We start from the raw sequence: 19,473 nt of genomic DNA on the forward strand, positions 1-19,473 counted from the left end.
AGATACAGATTTGGTGCTGAAAGTTATACACCACATTCCTGCACCAAACCTGCATCTCTTGGCACAAAATCGCATCAAAATTGCATCATAACGCATGCAGATTTGGTGCGATTTTTTTCCCACGACATGCAGATTTGATGCAGGATAAGGCTACATTCACACGACCGTCTCATTTTTGCGGTCTGCAGAAAACAGCCCTGTTTTTACACGGATGCATCTGTGTGACATCCGTATCCATTCCATATGCAATCCTTGTGTCATCAGTGTACCTTCCGTTTTTTTTGGAGACCGCAAAAAAAGGGAAGCAGATAGATAGATAGATGAGAAAGACATATACAGTATATTGTCACAATCCCCTGCATTTTGTAATCTTGCACCCATTATTGCCTTTCATGCGGCACTAAATCGTGTATTTAGCCTTGTATTTAGCCAATAAATAAGTAAATAATTTAAAAAAGCGACCTTGCAGTCCCCCCTATTTTTTGTAGCCAGCTAGGCTACATACAATACAATATGGTGTATAAATTTCAGCACCAAATCTGCATGTCTTGGCAAAAAAAAACCTGCAGTTTTCTGCCACAAGATGCAGGTCTATTATCATCGTAACCATCCTTCACCAACCTTCAAACTGCTACAGTCTACTATGTATGGCCACCTTTACATGTTAGTAATAAGAGATAGCTGCACATGACCAAAATATCGATACACTTATCTGTGAAAGAATAATACAGCAGAGAGAACTCCCTTGGATACTGGAAAACAAAATGTAAATGGGCCCCATAGTGAATAAATGCAGCTAAGTAGAAAAAGTAGTCTAAAAAGAGAGTAGTTGACCTCTGAAATTTCAGCCTTAGAGGGAGTCAGCGCAAAATGAATGTTCAAATCAAGCACAGGTCCGACCTTGGCGTGGCCAAGCAGTTTAGCAGTGCTCCAATGCAGCTTCCCACCCCATTTTACCTCCACCTTCTCTTCCTTGGTTGACACGTCTTACTTTGCAGAATCCAGAGAAGAATAGAGATGGATGGAAAACAAGTAGGTGGGAAGATCCACTGAACTGTTTGACCATGCCAAATGTGCAACGAGTCCTTATGCTTGGTTTGGAGAGTTATTTTGTAAGTATAGACGTCCTTTACGTGGCTCATAGACAAATAAAATTTGATAAAAAGGAACGATTTGAGCATGTGTTTGGTGAAACTTAATAGCAAATACATTAGAGCAAAGTCAACCGAGTTTGCCAACCATCCAGTATGTATGTGCCTCCCAACATTTTTGTTACAGGCCAAAAATGGATTTCCCTTGAGAAAAGGTGTTTTGAAGCAGCTTACTCCAGTTTCCTCATTGGATTGTCACAAGGACTATGGGGATAGTGGGAAACCGGAGCCCCTAGGCTGACTCTCAGACTGGGGGGCCCTGTGCAATCACTATTCTCAGAGATACTCCTAATGGTAGGGATGTCTGAGTCACCTTCCTGGCCCTAATCCTGATCGGCCCTAATCCTGACCGGCCCTGATCCTGACCGGCCCTGATCTTATACCCCCTCCCTTAGGGGGAGCAGCAGTGTGATTTAACCCACAGAAATAGACAAACAGGGGAAACCAAAACTCTGTCATACAGCACGCACACACAGAGGTATAAGACAACAAAAGATTAAGTAAAAAACAAGAGTAGGGTGGAAACAACAAGACTCCACAACACCAAGCACAAAGCAACGCTTTCTCCAGCAAGTTTGGGACACCACAACTCACAGACCGACACAGTATAAACTATAGTTGGCGTAGGTAGAAGATTTCCTCCAGCCTAAAAATGAGAAGAGCAGAAGTGATTGGTTTCCTTACAACATATGATCAAAGAAGCCTAACAAGCAGGCTAGCAGAGGTTAACTTTTGCTAGCCTCTCTGTGAATGAACAGACAGCAGGTCAATGCCCTGGTCTGCCTGAGTTGATCAGAAAACACCAGAGAAACCATCAGCTGGATTGTCAGACTTTGCAAAGTGAACAGAGCCTGATGCCGCCATGACAGTCAGCGTGTTTTGTGCAAAAGTCCGTGTGACATGGATGCACATGAACGCTTGGCCAAGGCAAGTGTTTATGTGTATGGTGGAGTTGGGAGAGATGGCTTTTGGCCAAACACGCTTGTTCTCCTGAATGGAAGCCTTTAGCCGATTGATGATGCTACCACCTTTTGGAAACCAATCGGCTGATAGATGAAAGTTCTTTTGTCCATGAGCAATCTTTCCTTGAAAGAACATTCCCAAAAAGATCTTTTGACCCTTCGCTCAATGCCTTTCAACATGTATAGCCGGGTAGAACGACTGTAAAGGTATATGCAGGCTAAACGATGGATGACTGCATTGGAAAAATGATCGCTCACATCATTTACAAATGATACATAAGTCAACGGCACCCCATTGCTTCAGAAATCAATGAGGTGTAGTGTACTGGCGGCACATGCAGTGTCAAGTCGATGATTTTAACAGAGCCTAAAGCCTGCTTTACACGTTGCAATTTCACATATGATATCATATGCGATTTGCAATGCCCCCATCGTATGTGTGGCACGTTCAATTTGTTGAACATGCCGCACAAACAATTAACCCCCGTCACACGTACTTACCCGCCCATACGACCTAGATGTGGGCGGCGAACGTCCACTTCCTGGAGTGGGAGGGACGTTCGGTATCACATCGACGTCACGCGGCAGCCGGCCAATAGAAGCGGAGGGGCGGAGCTGAGCGGGACGTAAACATCCCGCCCACCTCCTTCCTTCCGCATTACCGGCCGGGAGCCGCAGGACGTAGGTAAGATCTGTTCATCGTTCCCGGGGTGTCACACACTGCAATGTGTGCTACCCCGGGTACGATGAACAACCTGACGTGCAATTCTAGAGAAAGGTACGATGTGTATGCGATGAACATTTTAACGTTCAATCGCAATCGCACGTACCTGTCACACACTACAATGTACCTTACGATGCCGGTTGTGCATCACTTACGACGTGACCCCGCCGACACATTGTAAGATACATTGCAGCGTGTAAAGCGGGCTTAAGGCACTGCTCACATCAGCGGTATTTTGCCGCAAAGCCGCATCTGGCAAAAATGCATTTCAGTTCCATTCATTTCCAGTGGAATCGCGGCAAAATGCAGTTGCGTGCGTCATACACAACCGCATGTGACCGCATCTTTGCCACGATTACATTGTAAATGAATAGAACTGGAACGCATTTGTGCCGGATTTGGCTTTGCGTCAAAATACCGCTGATGTGAGCGGCGCCTCACATGAGCCATCAGGTCAGTTTTTTACAGGATCCTTTTTGTATTTTTTTTTTTCTTTGTATTTTCTAGGTGATGTATTTTTTGTTCAACTTCAATGTAAATGATTCCAAAAGTGTCCTGTAGGGCTGCAGACGGTCCCTTAGCGCTGTCTCCCTGCTCCTTATTGCATTGCTTGCGGTCCTCTCCTATAGGGCACCGCTGCGCTTTTTGTTTGGTTTGTGCAAGGACTTTGGAGCCGTCAGTGTGAGTAAAGATTTCAGGAAATAATAAAATTGTTCGGTGTGATTGACAGTGAAAGACAGCTAACTGTTTTATGGAGAAAGCTAACATATGCCTGAGGGGGGTCCATTGTGTAAATGGAAGGATTGATCACATACGCACAGCGGGACCCTCTGCATTCAGGCCCAGCTTTCTTTCTAGAGGTGAAGAGAACAGATGCACCCCTCACCCCCAGCCATAGACCACTCTCTGAATGCCTCGATTTATTTCAATAAAATACGTCTCCAGCGCACCCCCAGAGTTAAATATTACTTCCCGCTCTGTCCGATGTACACAGGGAAAGCGTGAAAGCCATTATACTAACAGTCTAGTAACTTAGATGGGTATTAGAGTTTACATTAAGGTCACTATAAACCAAAGGCGAGGCCACAATTCTATACAGTTGACGAATATCCATAAATCTCAGTTTTATAGCTGTTTTGACCTTGTGGCTCCCACTTTCTTTTTTTTTTTTTCCACTAATTACACTGATACGACCGATAGATTGGAATATGCCAATTCCTCTAAAGCCACAAAACAAACCTCAATCTTAATTGAGCACCTAAAAGGCCCCGCTGATCAGGCAGGACATCGATTGTCAGGACTTCCACCATCACATTCATCAGAACCGTCAGTTTCAACTAAAATTTAAATTTGTCCAGGATTCCAGAAAAAAAAAATATAAAAAAAAACTAAATTGCCTTCTTCCAAAAACAGCACCATGTCTGTTTGCTGGTAATGTGCGGTATCGCTGCCCTGCACTATTTACTTCAAGGTAATCAAGCAGTAGTACACACTACCTGTTTTTTTATGTAGGAAGCCATGTTTTTTGTTGTTTTCTTTAACCCTGCACAACTCCTTCACCTTCAAATTCCAACCAATAACAGATTGTCATCAACTGGTAAAAAAAAAAATATATAGTTTTTAAAATTTAAAAAACAAGTCCATGACAGCGTTTCCATGAAAAGATGCCAACAGTGGTAATGGCCAACATGGACTCTTTTGTGAAACAATGCTTCATCAGGTGTTCATTTTAACAATAAATCATCTATCTGATGTGTATTCCCACTCTGACAACTTAAGAAAATGTTTTAACTTGAAACTGCTTTCTTTAGGGGGGCTTTGCACGCTGCGACATCGCTAGCCGATTGTAGCGATGCCGAGCGCGAAAGTCCCCGCCACCGTCGCACATGCGATATCTTGTGAAAGCTGCCATAGCAAACATTATCGCTACGGCAGCTGCACACGCACATACCTGCCCTGCGACATCGCTCTGGCCGGCGACCCACCTCCTTCCGAAGGGGGCGGATCGTGCGGCGTCACAGCGACGTCACACGGCAGCCGGCCAATAGAAGTGGAGGGGCGGAGATGAGCGGGCCGTAAACATCCCGCCCACCTTCTTCCTTCCTCATTGCAGGCGGGAGGCAGGTAAGGAGATGTTCCTCGCTCCTGTGGCTTCATACACAGCGATGTGTGCTGCCGCAGGAACGAGGAACAACATCGTACCTGTCGCTACATCGAAATTATGGAAATGACCGACACTACACAGATCACCAATTTTTGACGCTTTTGCGATCGGTTATCGGTGCTTCTAGGCTTTACACGTTGCAACGTCGTTACCGGCACCGGATGTGCGTCACTTTCGATTTGACCCCAACGAGATCGCAGTAGCGATGTCGCAACGTGCAAAGTACCCCTTAGGGTACAGGCCCACGCTCAGGACCCCCTGCATTCTAGACACAGTGGTTCCTGACCTGTGGGACTGCAAGTCTCCTCCACAAGAGACTGCAGCTGCTCATGCCCCAGATCTCGCTTGTGTTCTCCACCAGAGAAGAAGAAACACTGGGCACTATTTTTTCACACAAAACGAACGGTCACAATCCGATATCCACTAGTTGAAGCATGAGGCCAACTCACTGCCTTGATACACCTCTTCAGGTATTCAGCGTGGGTCTGAGTATGGGTCTACTCTCCGGGGTGTGCAACAAAGCTGCAGGGCCGTATAATTCGAAAAATTGAAGAAATCAGGCACTCACTGGTTTGTAGAAGATTCAAAAGACTGGTTTATTCAGGCATAGGGGGAGGGTGCAGAGATGATGTGCACACAGACAACAGCCGTTTCGCACCGATTGCCGATACTTCCATGGGTCTACGGAGAATGCTTGCGACTCCGCAGAAAAGAATTGACATGCTTGCGGCTCGGAAATCCGCACTGCAGGTTAGTTTTCGCTGCGGGCAGTACATGCCCAGTGGGCATAGGATTTCTAGAAATGCCATCCACTGTGCTTGTACTGTACATCGCAGCATTTTGGACGCAGCTGAAACATGCTGCGTCCAAAACTCTGTGAAGACTGATCGTGGGCACACAGCCTTAGCAGTGGCTCCCTTTTAGTCTATGTACACATGTCCTGTAGTCATCCATTAGAACAGATCCGTTGAGAAACTGATTTCTACTGGATCTGGGTTTTTTTTAACATGGGAGTCTATGGACAACGGATCCGTTTATAGATTGCTATTTAACCATCCATTATAATTGCATTTGGAATGGATCCGTTACAAATGGACGATAAATAGCAATCCGTTGTCCATAGATTCCTTATGTTAAAAACGGATCCAACCGTCGTCCGTTATTTAACAACTGAGAAAAAAGTTGTGTTTGCAGAACTTTTTTGCAAACGGATCTCTAATGGATCTGTGATAATAGAGGAGTACAGGACTTGTGAACCCGACACACTCACGTGCCGCCGGTCTGTGTGTGCCATTTTTTACACGGACCGGCGGCACGTGAGTGTGTCGGAGGCCTTAGGCACTCACGTACCGCCGGTCCGTGTGTGCCATTTTTTACACGGACCGGCGGCACGTGAGTGTGTCGGAGGCCTTAGGCACTCACGTACCGCCGGTCCGTGTGTGCCATTTTTTACACGGACTGGAGACACGTGCACACGGGGACCTAGGCAATCCCTATGGTTAGGAGACACGTAAGTATTTTGGAACAGAACGTGTGTCCGTTCCGTACTTACGTGTCTCCGTGTGTTAAAAACGCTGACATGTCAGTGTTTTCTCTGGCAGCACGGGTGTCACACGGCCCGCACCCGTACCACACGGATGTAGTGTGGATGCGGTCCCTTGTTACACGCGCCGGAGAAAACACACATGTCAGAGTAAAAAAAAAAAAAATCGTTACTCACCGTCTCCAGCACTCCTGTCTTTGCTGCTGCTGTCACTTGCTTTCGACCGCCGCTCATTATACTAATTTAACATTCTCTTCACCGCGGCCGGCAGCAGCGGGGAGTCGGCACGGCTGGAGCCCAATATCAGCACCACGGACAGCAGGAAGGACCACGTGAGTATGCAAATTACCGGTTCTCCGTGGGTTATCGCGGATAGCACACAGAGAACACATGTGGCCCGCACGTACCAGGGACACGTACTTACCTACACGCAGGGTAAATACGTGTTTCGCGGCACTTGCGTGATTTTCACTTGAGTGTGTCGGAGGCCTTAGACCGTGTTCCTACTATGAGTATTTGGTGATTTATTTTTTTTTACACTGCGTCTTTTCGCTGTTTCAAAAGTGCAGTGTCATGCATTTCCAGCGGATGGGATTTATAGAAATCTGCCCACTGCTTTTTTCCTACACTGCATAAACTGACCCGTGCTACATGTCTGAAAGCCACAAACATGCCAATTTCTCTTGCCGGTACACTGAGTTTTTATGTCAAATTATGTGCAAATTTCCTCTTCAGTGCTTTTTCGTTGCAAAGGCATTTTTTTTTTTTTACTTTTACTGAAATTTTTTTGCACTGTCTGGCTTTCACAGTCTTTTTGTTTTTCTGCACGTTCAACTTTGATGTGGTCTGTGCTCAATACATCATCTGCGAGGAGCTCAGAAGGAGACAAATGGAAGAGTAACAAACTTTGTCAAAACAAGCTCACTGACAGATTCTCAGTTAACTCATTCTGCAGTTAACAATAGACCATAATGCAACATGGAGGCTATAGACAGAAAAACGGTTCAATATTTTTAATGAAATGCAACTGCAAACAGTATTTTTAGCTCCAAATACATGCATTTAGAGGGTTATTCCCATCTCCAAGATCCTATCCCAATATGTAGTAGGTGTAATAATAATAATAATAATAATATTAGCAAATACCTCCAATTAGAAATGTAGTATAGATCTCTTGATATAGCCATGTCTCCTACCTCATGTGCAGGGCATTGCACCTTAGGTATCCATAGTTACATCCACTAATATAGTGACAGTTAGTTGCTTGTGGTCATAACCATGGATGCCTAACATGCAATGCCCTGCACATGAGCTAACTGACTGTTACTAAATTAGTAGACATAACCATAGATACCTAAGTTGCAATGCCCTGCACATGAGGTAAGAGACATGGCTATATCAGGAGAACTATGCTACATTTCTAATTGGAGGCATTTGCTAATATTATTATTACACTTACTACATATTGGGATAGGATCTGGAGATGGGAATAACCCTTTAAATACAGGTGTTTGGAGCTAAAAAATACCGTTTACCCTATAGATTGTAAGCTTTCGAGCAGGGCCCTCATTCCTACTGTAGCTGTTAAATTTTCTACTATTTTGTTTTTTTTTGTCTATACAACCCCCACCGGATTGTAAAGTGCTGCGGAATATCTTGGCGCTATATAAATAAACTTTATTATTATTATTTCCGTTTGCAGTTGCTTTTCATTAAAAATGATGAACCGTTTGCCTTCTATAGCCTCCATGTTGCATTATGATCTATTGTTAACTGCAGAATGAGTTAACTGAGAATCTGTCAGTGAGCTTGCTCTGACAGATTTTAATACTCTTCTATTATTATTATTATTATTATTATTACACCTACTACATATTGGGATAGGATCTTGGAGATGGGAATACCACTTTAAGTAAAAAAAAAAAAAAAATTATCCGCAAAAGTTGACATTCGTTTTAATGTCTTTCCTGTGAATCCCATACCTGGTTGACTGTCTCACAAGCTCCATGTATACCATCTCATACTCCAGCTCACTTTTTTTGTTTTTATCTGGTTGACTGTATATAGGAGATCCCGGGAAGCTATAGTGCGGTCAGTGAAGTTTATACGCGTGGTACTTATGTGCTGCAAACAATTATAAACTGGATAGGAAGTGGGTTTGAAATGGCTTAAAGGGATTATAGGTTTAAAGTTGAATAAATGGTTCGCTGTTTTAGTTGAGACACATTAGCTTTTAAAAGATTACTCGAAGTATTGACCAACAACCTCTGGAGCAGATCTTAGAATAATGATCTGTGCTCGGGGGGTATCATTTTATTTGTGTTTGGCGAGGAGGAATTCCCTGGAGTTCGGAGTCTTCTTCTGAGCCTGGGATTCCCGCTAAGGATAATCTAGTAGGGGAGGTTTAATGAACTTAATTGGAGCTAGGTAAAGAATCTGGCTTAAATTAGCATGGAATTCCACATACCCCACCCTGTAATACCAGAGCGGACGGAAGCATTGCACTCCTCCAGCTCCACCGGGCAGCCAGATTTTATTACCTCTTACTTGTGTATAGTCATTAAAGTGTTATTTTATCTTATCCTACCTCTCTGCATGATAATAATAATGATGATGATGAGAATGATCTTTTGTGTTTTTTAGCTGCTTGACCTGTTCATGATTTGGGATTGGTCTACATATCTCGCCGATTATGGTCAACCCAACTCCAAATATCTAAGAGTGAACCCGAACACGGCTCTCATCCTGCTGGAGAAGTAAGTGTGTACCCCCCAAAATTAGGACCCATCCACTCCAGGATGGCCGGCATCAATCATGAACTGTTTAAAACAAAACTCTAGCGCTCACGGAAAAAGATGAAAGGGGACTGTATCAACTCTAAAACAAATGGGGTTTATTGAGAAGATAGCTAGTCTCACAATTTTGAAAGCTGAAAGCAGTGGACAGGGTCCGCGTGAACCTGTCAGGGTAAAAAAAAACAACTGAATTATGTATATGACTGCTGCGCGAATAAAGGAAACACAGTAAGAAGGGAATGGGATAAAATCTGTATGAATATATAAATATTAAAAATATTTTGGATACCTGCTGTTTTGGAGGTTGATTGAGTGATCTTTAAGGAGGTAATGTAGATCCAAAGTAGTATGCAGAGTTTCACTAGTATGGCAAAAACAAAAAGGTTTAAAATGAGTACAAAACAAAAACGTGGGGGGGAGGGTAGAGGGGGAGGGGGTATTGGATTACAGTGGGGTCATAGATATAAACTTGCCTTTTTGGGTTCCCGGATGGAGATAGGATTTGTAGTTTCCTAGATAGTGGACTCTGAAAGGACAACAAGGATCTATGGCTGACTGAATGTTGCCTATGGGGTACTTCTCACATAGCGAGATCGCTGCTGAGTCGCAGGTTTTGTGAGGCACCAGTGACCTCATTAGCGATCTCGCTGTGTGTGACACTAAGCAGCGACCTGGCCCCTGCTGTGAGATCGCTGATCGTTACACACAGTTCTGGTTCATTTTCTACTCGTTGGTCTCCCGCTGTGCTGCACACACACGGTGTGTTTGACGGCGGGAGACCAACGAGCACCGACTCTGTGTAAGCAGCGTACGCTGGTAACCAGGGTAATTATCAGGTAACTCAGCAAAACGCTTTGCTTGGTTACCCGATATTTACCCTGGTTACCAGCGTACACCGCTAAGCGCTGGCTCCCTGCACAAGTAACCAGGGTAAATATCGGGTAACTAAGCAAAGCGCTTTGCTTAGTAACCCGATGAGTACCCCGGATACATGTGCAGGGAGCCAGCGCTAAGCAGTGTATGCTGTTAACCAGGGTAAATATCGGGTAACTCAGCAAAACGCTTTGCTTGGTTACCCGATATTTACCCTGGTTACCAGCGTACACCGCTTAGCGCTGGCTCCCTGCACATGTAGCCAGGGTAAATACCGGGTAACTAAGCAAAGCGCTTTGCTTAGTAACCCGATTTGTACCTTGGTTACCAAGCGCAGAGTCGCTGGTGGCTGGTGAGATCTGCCTGTTTGACAGCTCACCAGCGATCATGTAGCGACGCAACAGTGATCATGACCAGGTCAAATCGTGGTCGGAATCACTGGTACGTCATTTAGTGAGACGGTACCCTAAGGGAATAAAATCAGTGAATGGGGCAGGTTAAGATTAGGTAACACTGTTACAAGATAGGATAGTACAGTGATGCTAATACCTGGCATAGGGGGCCTGTCTGATCGGGGTGTCCAAATATGTAATGCCCAGATTAATTTAGATGTGGTGTCCAAGGGAGGATTAACAGGCTGTAAATATACAAATATACAAAGATAGTCTGACTAGTTCCAGACTTAACAAAATGACTAAAGATCTGCCTGGTGCAGGAGAAGCAGGTATAATGCACTTGCCTTGCAGTGGTGGTCAGCTGTGTAAGCGCTGGATACACAGGAACAGATTTTCCATAGAAGTGTGCTTAGAGGCACCGTGGATCTGATGGGAGCAGTGGACACTCTAATGTGGGCGGTGAAACGCGGTACCCTTGGAGGAGAGTTCCGGCAGGAAAACTACTTCCTCCAGTGACCGCGCACAAGGGAAAGCTGGGTGACGTCACTCGCTGAGGGCTACAGAAGCCAGTAAGGGGCAAAACAGGAGCACGATCCGACGGGTTTCAAAGACATTCAGGCCTTCTTCATCAGGGATCCCTGATGAAGAAGGCCTTAAGCAACATTCAGTCACCCTTACATCATTGTTTCCCTTTCAGAGTCCACTATCTAGGGAACTACAAACCCTATCTCCATCCGGGAACCCAAAAAGGCAAGTTTATATCTATGACCCCACTGTAATCCATTACCCCCTCTCCCCTCCCTCCCACTTTTTTGTTTCATACTCATTTTAAACCTCTTTGTTTTTGCATACTACTTTGGATCTACATTACCTCCTTAAAGATCACTCAATCAACCTCCAAAACTGTAGGTATCCAAAATATGTTTAATATTTATATATTTATACATATTTTATCCAATTTCCTTCTTACTGTGTTTCCTTTATTAGCGCAGCAGTCATATACATAAATCAATCATGAACTATCCTAAATCTATACATTCCCTTTCTAGAATCATAGAATGGTAGAGTTGGAAGGGACCTCGAGGGCCATCGGGTACAACCCCCTGCGAGTGCAGGGTTTCTTAATCCTGGCTATATATTTATCCAGTTTCTGCTTGAAGATTTCCATTGATGGAGACCTCACTACCTCGCGTAAAGCTCAATACCTCCCGTATCTAACGACCTATCTATATTTTATTGATCCCATGCCTCTAAAATCACCAAAGGGGAAAATATTCTGCTTCCCAATAATAAATACAGAATTTGCCGGCACTTCCGATTCTTCTACACCTCAAGCAGTGGGGGATCTAAAATTACAGGCTGTCACTTTCTTCTATTCTCCAGGATGAAAGACATGAACAAGAAGAATAATATCTTCGCTCAGTTCAGGAAGAATGACCGGGACAAACAGAAATTATTAGACACTGTGGTAAAGCAGCTCAGAAGTCTGGTGAATGGGATGTCCCAGCACTCATAGTGCTGGCTGTACTACAATGTATACGGACGCCTATACCCAGCACATTGCTTTCCTGCGGAATAAAGAGTGCTCGACATGTCTCAGATCGGACTGGACTAACTAATGTTTTTACGGCTGATTTTTTTTTAAGGTTTTTATATATCACACACAAGTGACGTCAGGAGCAGAACCAGTCATTGGCGTGTACAGCAAATGAATGGACTATAAATATTGTATTTTACCTCTTGCTGCTAAAGTCTGCCACTTTTTTCTGATTCTAGGGCATTTTAAGGTGGATTTTGTAAGTCACGTGCAGTCATTGATAAGGGATCCAGTCATTGAGATGAAAGGTCTGCTGTAGCCTGCGGACCCCGATCATTGTCTGCTGATCAGACAGGTCTTCCTATGTGAGTGTATGAGCGGCCACTTTTACTATAGATTTGGTTCTCAGGGTTGTGATTTTGAGCTATATACTTTGTAAATATTTGCTTTTAATCTTCTTCAGGAATAAAATGAATGTTAACGAAAATCCAAAAGATAGTGGTTTATTTCTCACATTGAAGGGGTTCTAATGTTTTAAGGGGATTTTCTCACATATAAAAGCATTAGTCACCTATTCCTATAATAGCTGATAAATGTAGAAGTGATGGGGGTCCGATTGCTGTGTCCCCCATGTATTACACGCACAGGGGTCTGTTGTGTGAAAAGATGCACCCAGTAGTGCACATGCAAGATCACAGCCCCGTTCACATGTATAGGACTGAAGGAGATGGGGCAATAGAGGAGGGTGATGAGGATCATTAATGCAAACTACCAAGGAATTCGGGGACCCTTGTTTCTAAGCGGTTATATATGTTTGCCTTTTGCGATCCAATAGTTCATTATAATTCACAATTTTACCTGCTTTGGAGGTGGAAATGGACCCCCTTACCTCATGGGCCCCTGTGCGACAACCCAGGTTGCTCCAATGATATGTCTGCCGCTGACATGGAACGAGGTTCCAGAGAGAAAATCAAGATTCCTGACATTTGATGTTGCTGTACCTCTGCGGATCATGTCATTTTCTGTTCATCAAGCTACATTGCATGGAGTACTACCTGCAGCCAGCCTAAGGTGTGCAGCCCTGTCCTCTCATGTATGCTCCCACATAGGGTACGTTTTCCCTGTCCTCTCATGTATGCTCCCACATATGGTACGTTTTCCCTGTCCTCTCATGTATGCTCCCACATAGGGTATGTTTTCCCTGTCCTCTCATGTATGCTCCCACGTAGGGTATGTTTTCCCTGTCCTCTCATGTATGCTCCCACATAGGGTATGTTTTCCCTGTCCTCTCATGTATGCTCCCACGTAGGGTATGTTTTCCCTGTCCTCTCATGTATGCTCCCACATAGGGTATGTTTTCCCTGTCCTGTCATGTATGCTCCCACATAGGGTACGTTTTCCCTGTCCTGTCATGTATGCTCCCACATAGGGTACATTTTGCCTGTCCTGTCATGTATGCTCCCACATAGGGTACGTTTTGCCTGTCCTCTCATGTATGCTCCCACATAGGGTACGTTTTCCCTGTCCTCTCATGTATGCTCCTGTCGCGGGCGGAGGAGGGGACGCTGCGCTCTCCCTCTGCTCGGGTCCGGCTGCCGCTGCTGCCGCGGCCGCTGCTGCTCGGTGGCTCGAGCGATGGGCCGGATCCCGGGGACTCAAGCGGCGCTCCTCGCCCGTGAGTGAAAAGGGGTGGTTTGGTTTTGGGGATATTGTCCGTGACGCCACCCACGGTTGTGGTGAATGTGTGGACACCACCGCTGCTCTGTATGGGGATCCCGGAAGCGGTGACAGGGAGCAGCTTTGCTGTTATTTCTTCCCTCCGTGGGTAGGGGGTTGGTTGTCCCGGGGCCCGGTGATGGGGTAGGGGTGGATGGCAGGCCGGGTGCGGGGCCTGGTGAGGTGCAGGGTCGCGGGGGCAGTGCTGTGCCGTACGGCACGGTGGTACTCACTCAGCCTGAGACGTTGACATAGTTCTCGGTAAAACACACGGCTGGAAAGACGGTTCCCACGGACGGCTGCTGTTGCTCTTCCCCGGTAGTTAGCGGTGACTGTCTCTTTTCCCTGCACCTATGTTCACTGTTGGTAGCGATGGGTTCCCACCGGTTACCCGCTCCCCGACTTGGATATGGGCCGGAGGAGCCCCTCTTTGCCCGCAGGCGCTGGCCCTGAGAAACTGGTGCCTTGGCGGTGGCGGTGTCTCTCTCATACGGTTGGACTGTTGCCTTCAATCGGGACTTAGTTGTTTGGAGACCCGGAGGTCCCCTTCACTGACGGATTTGGCAAATTCACGGCGACTCCTAGCCTTGCCGGGATCCGAAAGGCCCCTGCCAATGGTGCTGGCTTCTCCTTGTGTACCGGTCCGGTACCGCCGGGCCACCAGCCGTCCACGGTCCTCACGGCACCACCGATCAGCCTCCACTGCAGACGGTCACCGCCGTCTGCTAACCTTGCTGTCTCAGTCCGGGGCACACACCCGGACCAACTTCAGGCTTTCAAACTGTCACTTTTCTCTTTCACTGCTTTCCCTCCTTCTTCTTCAAACTCCGAACTCTCACTCCTCACACTTCCTCCTCCAAACTCTAACTGCCTGTGTTTTCCTGCCTCCAAGACTGTGAACTCCTTGGTGGGTGGAGACCAACCGCCTGGCTCCACCCCCTGGTGTGGACATCAGCCCCTGGGGAAGGCAACAAGGATTTCTGGTCTAGCTTTGGTGTACCTAACCGGGGTGTAGGGTGTGTGATGTCATTACCTGTGACCCCTGGCTTGCCCACTGCGTCACACTCCCACATAGAGTACGTTTTCCCTGTCCTCTCATGTATGCTCCCACATAGGGTACGTTTTCCCTGTCCTCTCATGTATGCTCCCACATATGGTACGTTTTCCCTGTCCTCTCATGTATGCTCCCACATAGGGTACGTTTTCCCTGTCCTCTCATGTATGCTCCCACATATGGTACGTTTTCCCTGTCCTCTCATGTATGCTCCCACATAGGGTACGTTTTCCCTGTCCTCTCATGTATGCTCCCACATAGGGTACGTTTTCCCTGTCCTCTCATGTATGCTCCCACATAAGGTACGTTTTCCCTGTCCTCTCATGTATGCTCCCACATAGGGTACGTTTTCCCTGTCCTCTCATGTATGCTCCCACATAGGGTACGTTTTCCCTGTCCTCTCATGTATGCTCCCATATAGGGTACATTTTCCCTGTCCTCTCATGTATGCTCCCACATAGGGTACTTTTTCCCTGTCCTCTCATGTATGCTCCCACATAGGGTACGTTTTCCATGTCCTCTCATGTATGCTCCCACATAGGGTACGTTTTCCCTGTCCTCTCATGTATGCTCCCACATAGGGTACGTTTTCCCTGTCCTCTCATGTATGCTCCCACATAGGGTACGTTTTCCCTGTCCTCTCGTGTATGCTCCCACATAGGGTACGTTTTCCCTGTCCTCTCGTGTATGCTCCCACATAGGGTACGTTTTCCCTGTCCTCTCATGTATGCTCCCACATAGGGTACGTTTTCCCTGTCCTCTCGTGTATGCTCCCACATAGGGTACGTTTTCCCTGTCCTCTCGTGTATGCTCCCACATAGGGTACGTTTTCCCTGTCCTCTCGTGTATGCTCCCACATAGGGTACGTTTTCCCTGTCCTCTCGTGTATGCTCCCACATAGGGTACGTTTTCCCTGTCCTCTCGTGTATGCTCCCACATAGGGTACGTTTTCCCTGTCCTCTCATGTATGCTCCCACATAGGGTACGTTTTCCCTGTCCTCTCATGTATGCTCCCACATAGGGTACGTTTTCCCTGTCCTCTCATGTATGCTCCCACATAGGGTACGTTTTCCCTGTCCTCTCGTGTATGCTCCCACATAGGGTACGTTTTCCCTGTCCTCTCATGTATGCTCCCACATAGGGTACGTTTTCCAGACGGAATATTCAGAATTGTGCATGAGATTGAAATCTTATCCACATAGAATCCAAAGATATCCATAGGATGAATTGCCATACACTGTGGTGATGAAATACAAAGCATGTGAAGTTATCCTGGTTATTTCTGTGCATACATCAAGCTTTACAGTGTACTGCCCATTCACATCTGCTGCCGTGGATATCGCTGTGTCATTTCCACTACAGGAGATCCAACAGAAGTATGTGGGGCCGAGCCTTAAACGACCAGGGCCCAGACCATAAAAATGATTGCAGTCCATGGCACAGTCCTGGCTCCAGTCCCCCAGAACAGGAGACGCATAGTATTTGGTAGCATGCTCTTTACCATTTTTAGAATATTGTTCCCATAAAGGAGTTTTCCCCACAAACAAAGTTGATTTTAATAAATAGATCTTGGAATAATAATAATTTTCACAATTGGATGTGTTTAAAAAAATTGTGCCTGTGCTGAGATAATCTTATAAATGTATCCCTGCTATGTACTGTGTAATGGCCGTGTCGGATTGTACAGAGACATAATCTGATCATACCACAGCTCCTAAGCAGGGAAGGACACAAAAAATGTATGCTGATATTTCAGGTTGGGATCGCAAATTATTCTTTCTTTGAGGTAAAACATTTTTTAAAAAGTAGGCAAGGAAATGTTTTTACCTCACAAAAAGAAATCAACTATGATCATGTGTTGTGATATTTGTACACTTTTTTTTACTTCTTCCCCGGCCCAGGAAATGTGGTGTGATCAGATCATGTTCCTGTACGGTCAGACACAGCCATTACACAGTACATAGCAGGGACATGTACATTGTCGGACTGGCTATTGGAGGAACCTCCAGTAATACTAGTCCTGGCTGCGGTTACCTGGATTGAACTCTGGAGCTCTCACCTGAGCTCCAGAGTGCAGCTTGGACTGAACTCGGGGTTTGCAGGACTGAACTGCAAGCGCCGACTTATTCCCCGGCGATTGCGGTTCAGTTAATGGCAGCTGCGGACAGGCCAGGCTGAACTCCGAAGCTATCACCTGAGCTCCGGAGTTCAGCCCGGCCTGTCCGCAGCTGTGACATGAACTGAACCGCAATCGCCAGGGAATCAGTCGACGCTCGTAGTTCAATTCTACAAACCCTGAGTTCAGTCCAGGCTGTATTCCAGAGCTCAGGTGAGAGCTCTGGAGTTCACTGCAGGAAACCGCAGCCAGGCCTGGTATTACTAGAGGTTTCTCCGGTAGCCAGTCCGATTCTGGATATGTATATAAGATTATCTCAGCACGGGAACATTTTTTCTAAACACATCCAATTGTGGAACTTATCATTCCAGATCTATTGATTAAAATCAACTTGATTTGTGGGACAACCCCCTTTAAATTGCATAAAATCACATGTATTGCAATGTTACAAAAAAATGAATGTGCTTATTGCATACAAGTATTGTCTCTGGCTCCTCAGGATGCTCATCCGAGACTGCGGGCAGAGGGGACTAGCGCTCCTCTGAGAGCTCCCCTTTTATTTGTGGGTGGGGGTCTCCACACAAGCCACCCACCGGTAAAGGCATGAAATATCTATGATATGTCAAACATTTTCTGCGGTTACACTTTAGGCTACGGCCATATCTGTTTTCCGGAATTCCATTTGTCTTTTACGTTTTATCCGCCTCATAACTGATGAAACAGAAGCTGAGAGACCCCACTGATTATTATGGTTTCCGTCTCTGTTCCGTTAGGTGTCAGGTTTTAGAACAGAAAATAAAAATTAATTCTACATAATAAGCTTCTTGCATTCTCAAAAGATATCCACATAATAACCAGTGGGATCCTTTTCCATCTATTATGCAACAGATATTTTTTGGGTCCACTTTAGTTCCATTTGTCTGTTCTTAAAATGCTAAATGCAGATTTGAACCAAGTCTTAGGCCACGTTCACACGTTCAGTATTTGGTGATTTTTTTTTACCTCAGTATTTGCAGCCCAAACCAGGAGCGGAACAATCCGAGGAAACATATAATAGAAACACGGGCACCAGGTCTGTATTAGTTGCCTACTCCTGGTTTGGTTTTACAAATTCTGAAGTAAAAAAACCAAACCAAATAATCAATGTGTGTACGTGGCCATACCCCCTAACCCTCAGGCTACGTGCACATGTTGAGTAGTTGGTGAGCTTTTACCTCTGTATTTGAAGTCCAAAACAGGAGTGGGTAAAAATGTAGAAGTGGTGTCCATGTTTTTACAATATTTCCCTCTGATTGTTCCACTCCTGGTTTTGGTTACAAATACTGAGGTAAAAAGCTCACCAAATACTCAACGTGTGCACGTGGCAAAAGAGTTAGGAGGTATGGCTATAAGGCCAGGTGCACACGTTGAGTATTTGGTGAGTTTTTTTACCTCAGAATTGGTAAAACCAAACCAGGAGTGGGCAAAAAAAAAAGTGCAGAAGTGTTGACAATGTTTCTATAAGTCTATGTGCCCACGGGAGATTAAACCTGTGGATTTATCTGCGGAAAATCCGTGGATTTTCCAGATAAATCCACAGGTTTCAGCATGCACAGACACTCCCCATGTTATCCTATGGGACATAGGGAGTGCTGTGTCCATGCTGCAGATACGTGTGGCTGCAGAACATGCTGCAGATATCCCACAGCCGCATGTAATTGCATGACAATTCTTTCTGTGGAATTACCTGCGGAAACCCCGGCCTTCCACTATGGAGATAGGGCCGGGACTTCCGCAGGTAATCCGCATGAATGTCCGCAGGTTTACCGCAGCTATTTCGCTGTAGTACCGCAGCTAAAAATAGCTGCTGATTCCGGCGAACAGCTGTGGGAAACCTGCAGCCGTACCTGCGGATATATCCGCAGGTACAAACTCCCGTGGGCACAAAGCCTTATATTTTTCCTCTCTTCCACTCCTGGTTTCGGCTACAAGAACTGAGGTTAAAAAAAAACTCACCAGATACTCAACGTGTGAACACGGCCTTAAAGAGATTGCCTGGTTTTAACAGCCGTTCAATACTAAACAGGTCCTCTAGTGATTAAATGTTTTCTAATTAAGGAAGACCCCTCCATTATGCGAATTTGTCCTTATACTGCGCATAAGAAACCTGACAACCATCTAGTCCATGGTTTTGTTAAGAACAGTAATAATAATATTATAGGAAATTTGAAGCAATTTATTAGCAGTGATGAAAAAAGCCGAAAATTTACCCAAAAGTCCTCAAAATTCAGATCTGACAAATTTACAAAAATTGCCCGTGTGGTCCGATAAATTGGGTGCAATGTCCTCTGGATTTTTTCACCTCATAATCTCTGTACATTGACACCAATATCTTATAGCTAAAAAAAATGAGCACTATAAAAAGCCTCTGGGTGCAAAATGTGTCCGAAAATTTCACCTGCCC

The 19,473-nt window shown here is 45.5% G+C and overlaps 1 protein-coding gene across 2 annotated transcripts in view; it reads left to right on the forward strand.

Annotated features, from left to right (window-relative positions):
- The window catches only part of EXOC6 (exocyst complex component 6), a 364,846-nt gene extending 352,222 nt beyond the window's left edge, over nt 1-12,624 (forward strand). For both annotated transcript variants that reach the window (XM_075348570.1, XM_075348571.1), the window contains 2 exons: nt 9,188-9,300; nt 11,991-12,624. In XM_075348570.1, coding sequence (XP_075204685.1) covers nt 9,188-9,300; nt 11,991-12,123 — 246 coding nt within the window. In that variant the 3' untranslated portion in view covers nt 12,124-12,624. The remainder of the gene's footprint in view (nt 1-9,187; nt 9,301-11,990) is intronic.
- Nucleotides 12,625-19,473: the final 6,849 nt, after the last annotated feature.

The sequence above is a fragment of the Anomaloglossus baeobatrachus genome, chromosome 5 (genome assembly GCF_048569485.1).
Source record: "Anomaloglossus baeobatrachus isolate aAnoBae1 chromosome 5, aAnoBae1.hap1, whole genome shotgun sequence".
Taxonomy (NCBI): domain Eukaryota; kingdom Metazoa; phylum Chordata; class Amphibia; order Anura; family Aromobatidae; genus Anomaloglossus; species Anomaloglossus baeobatrachus.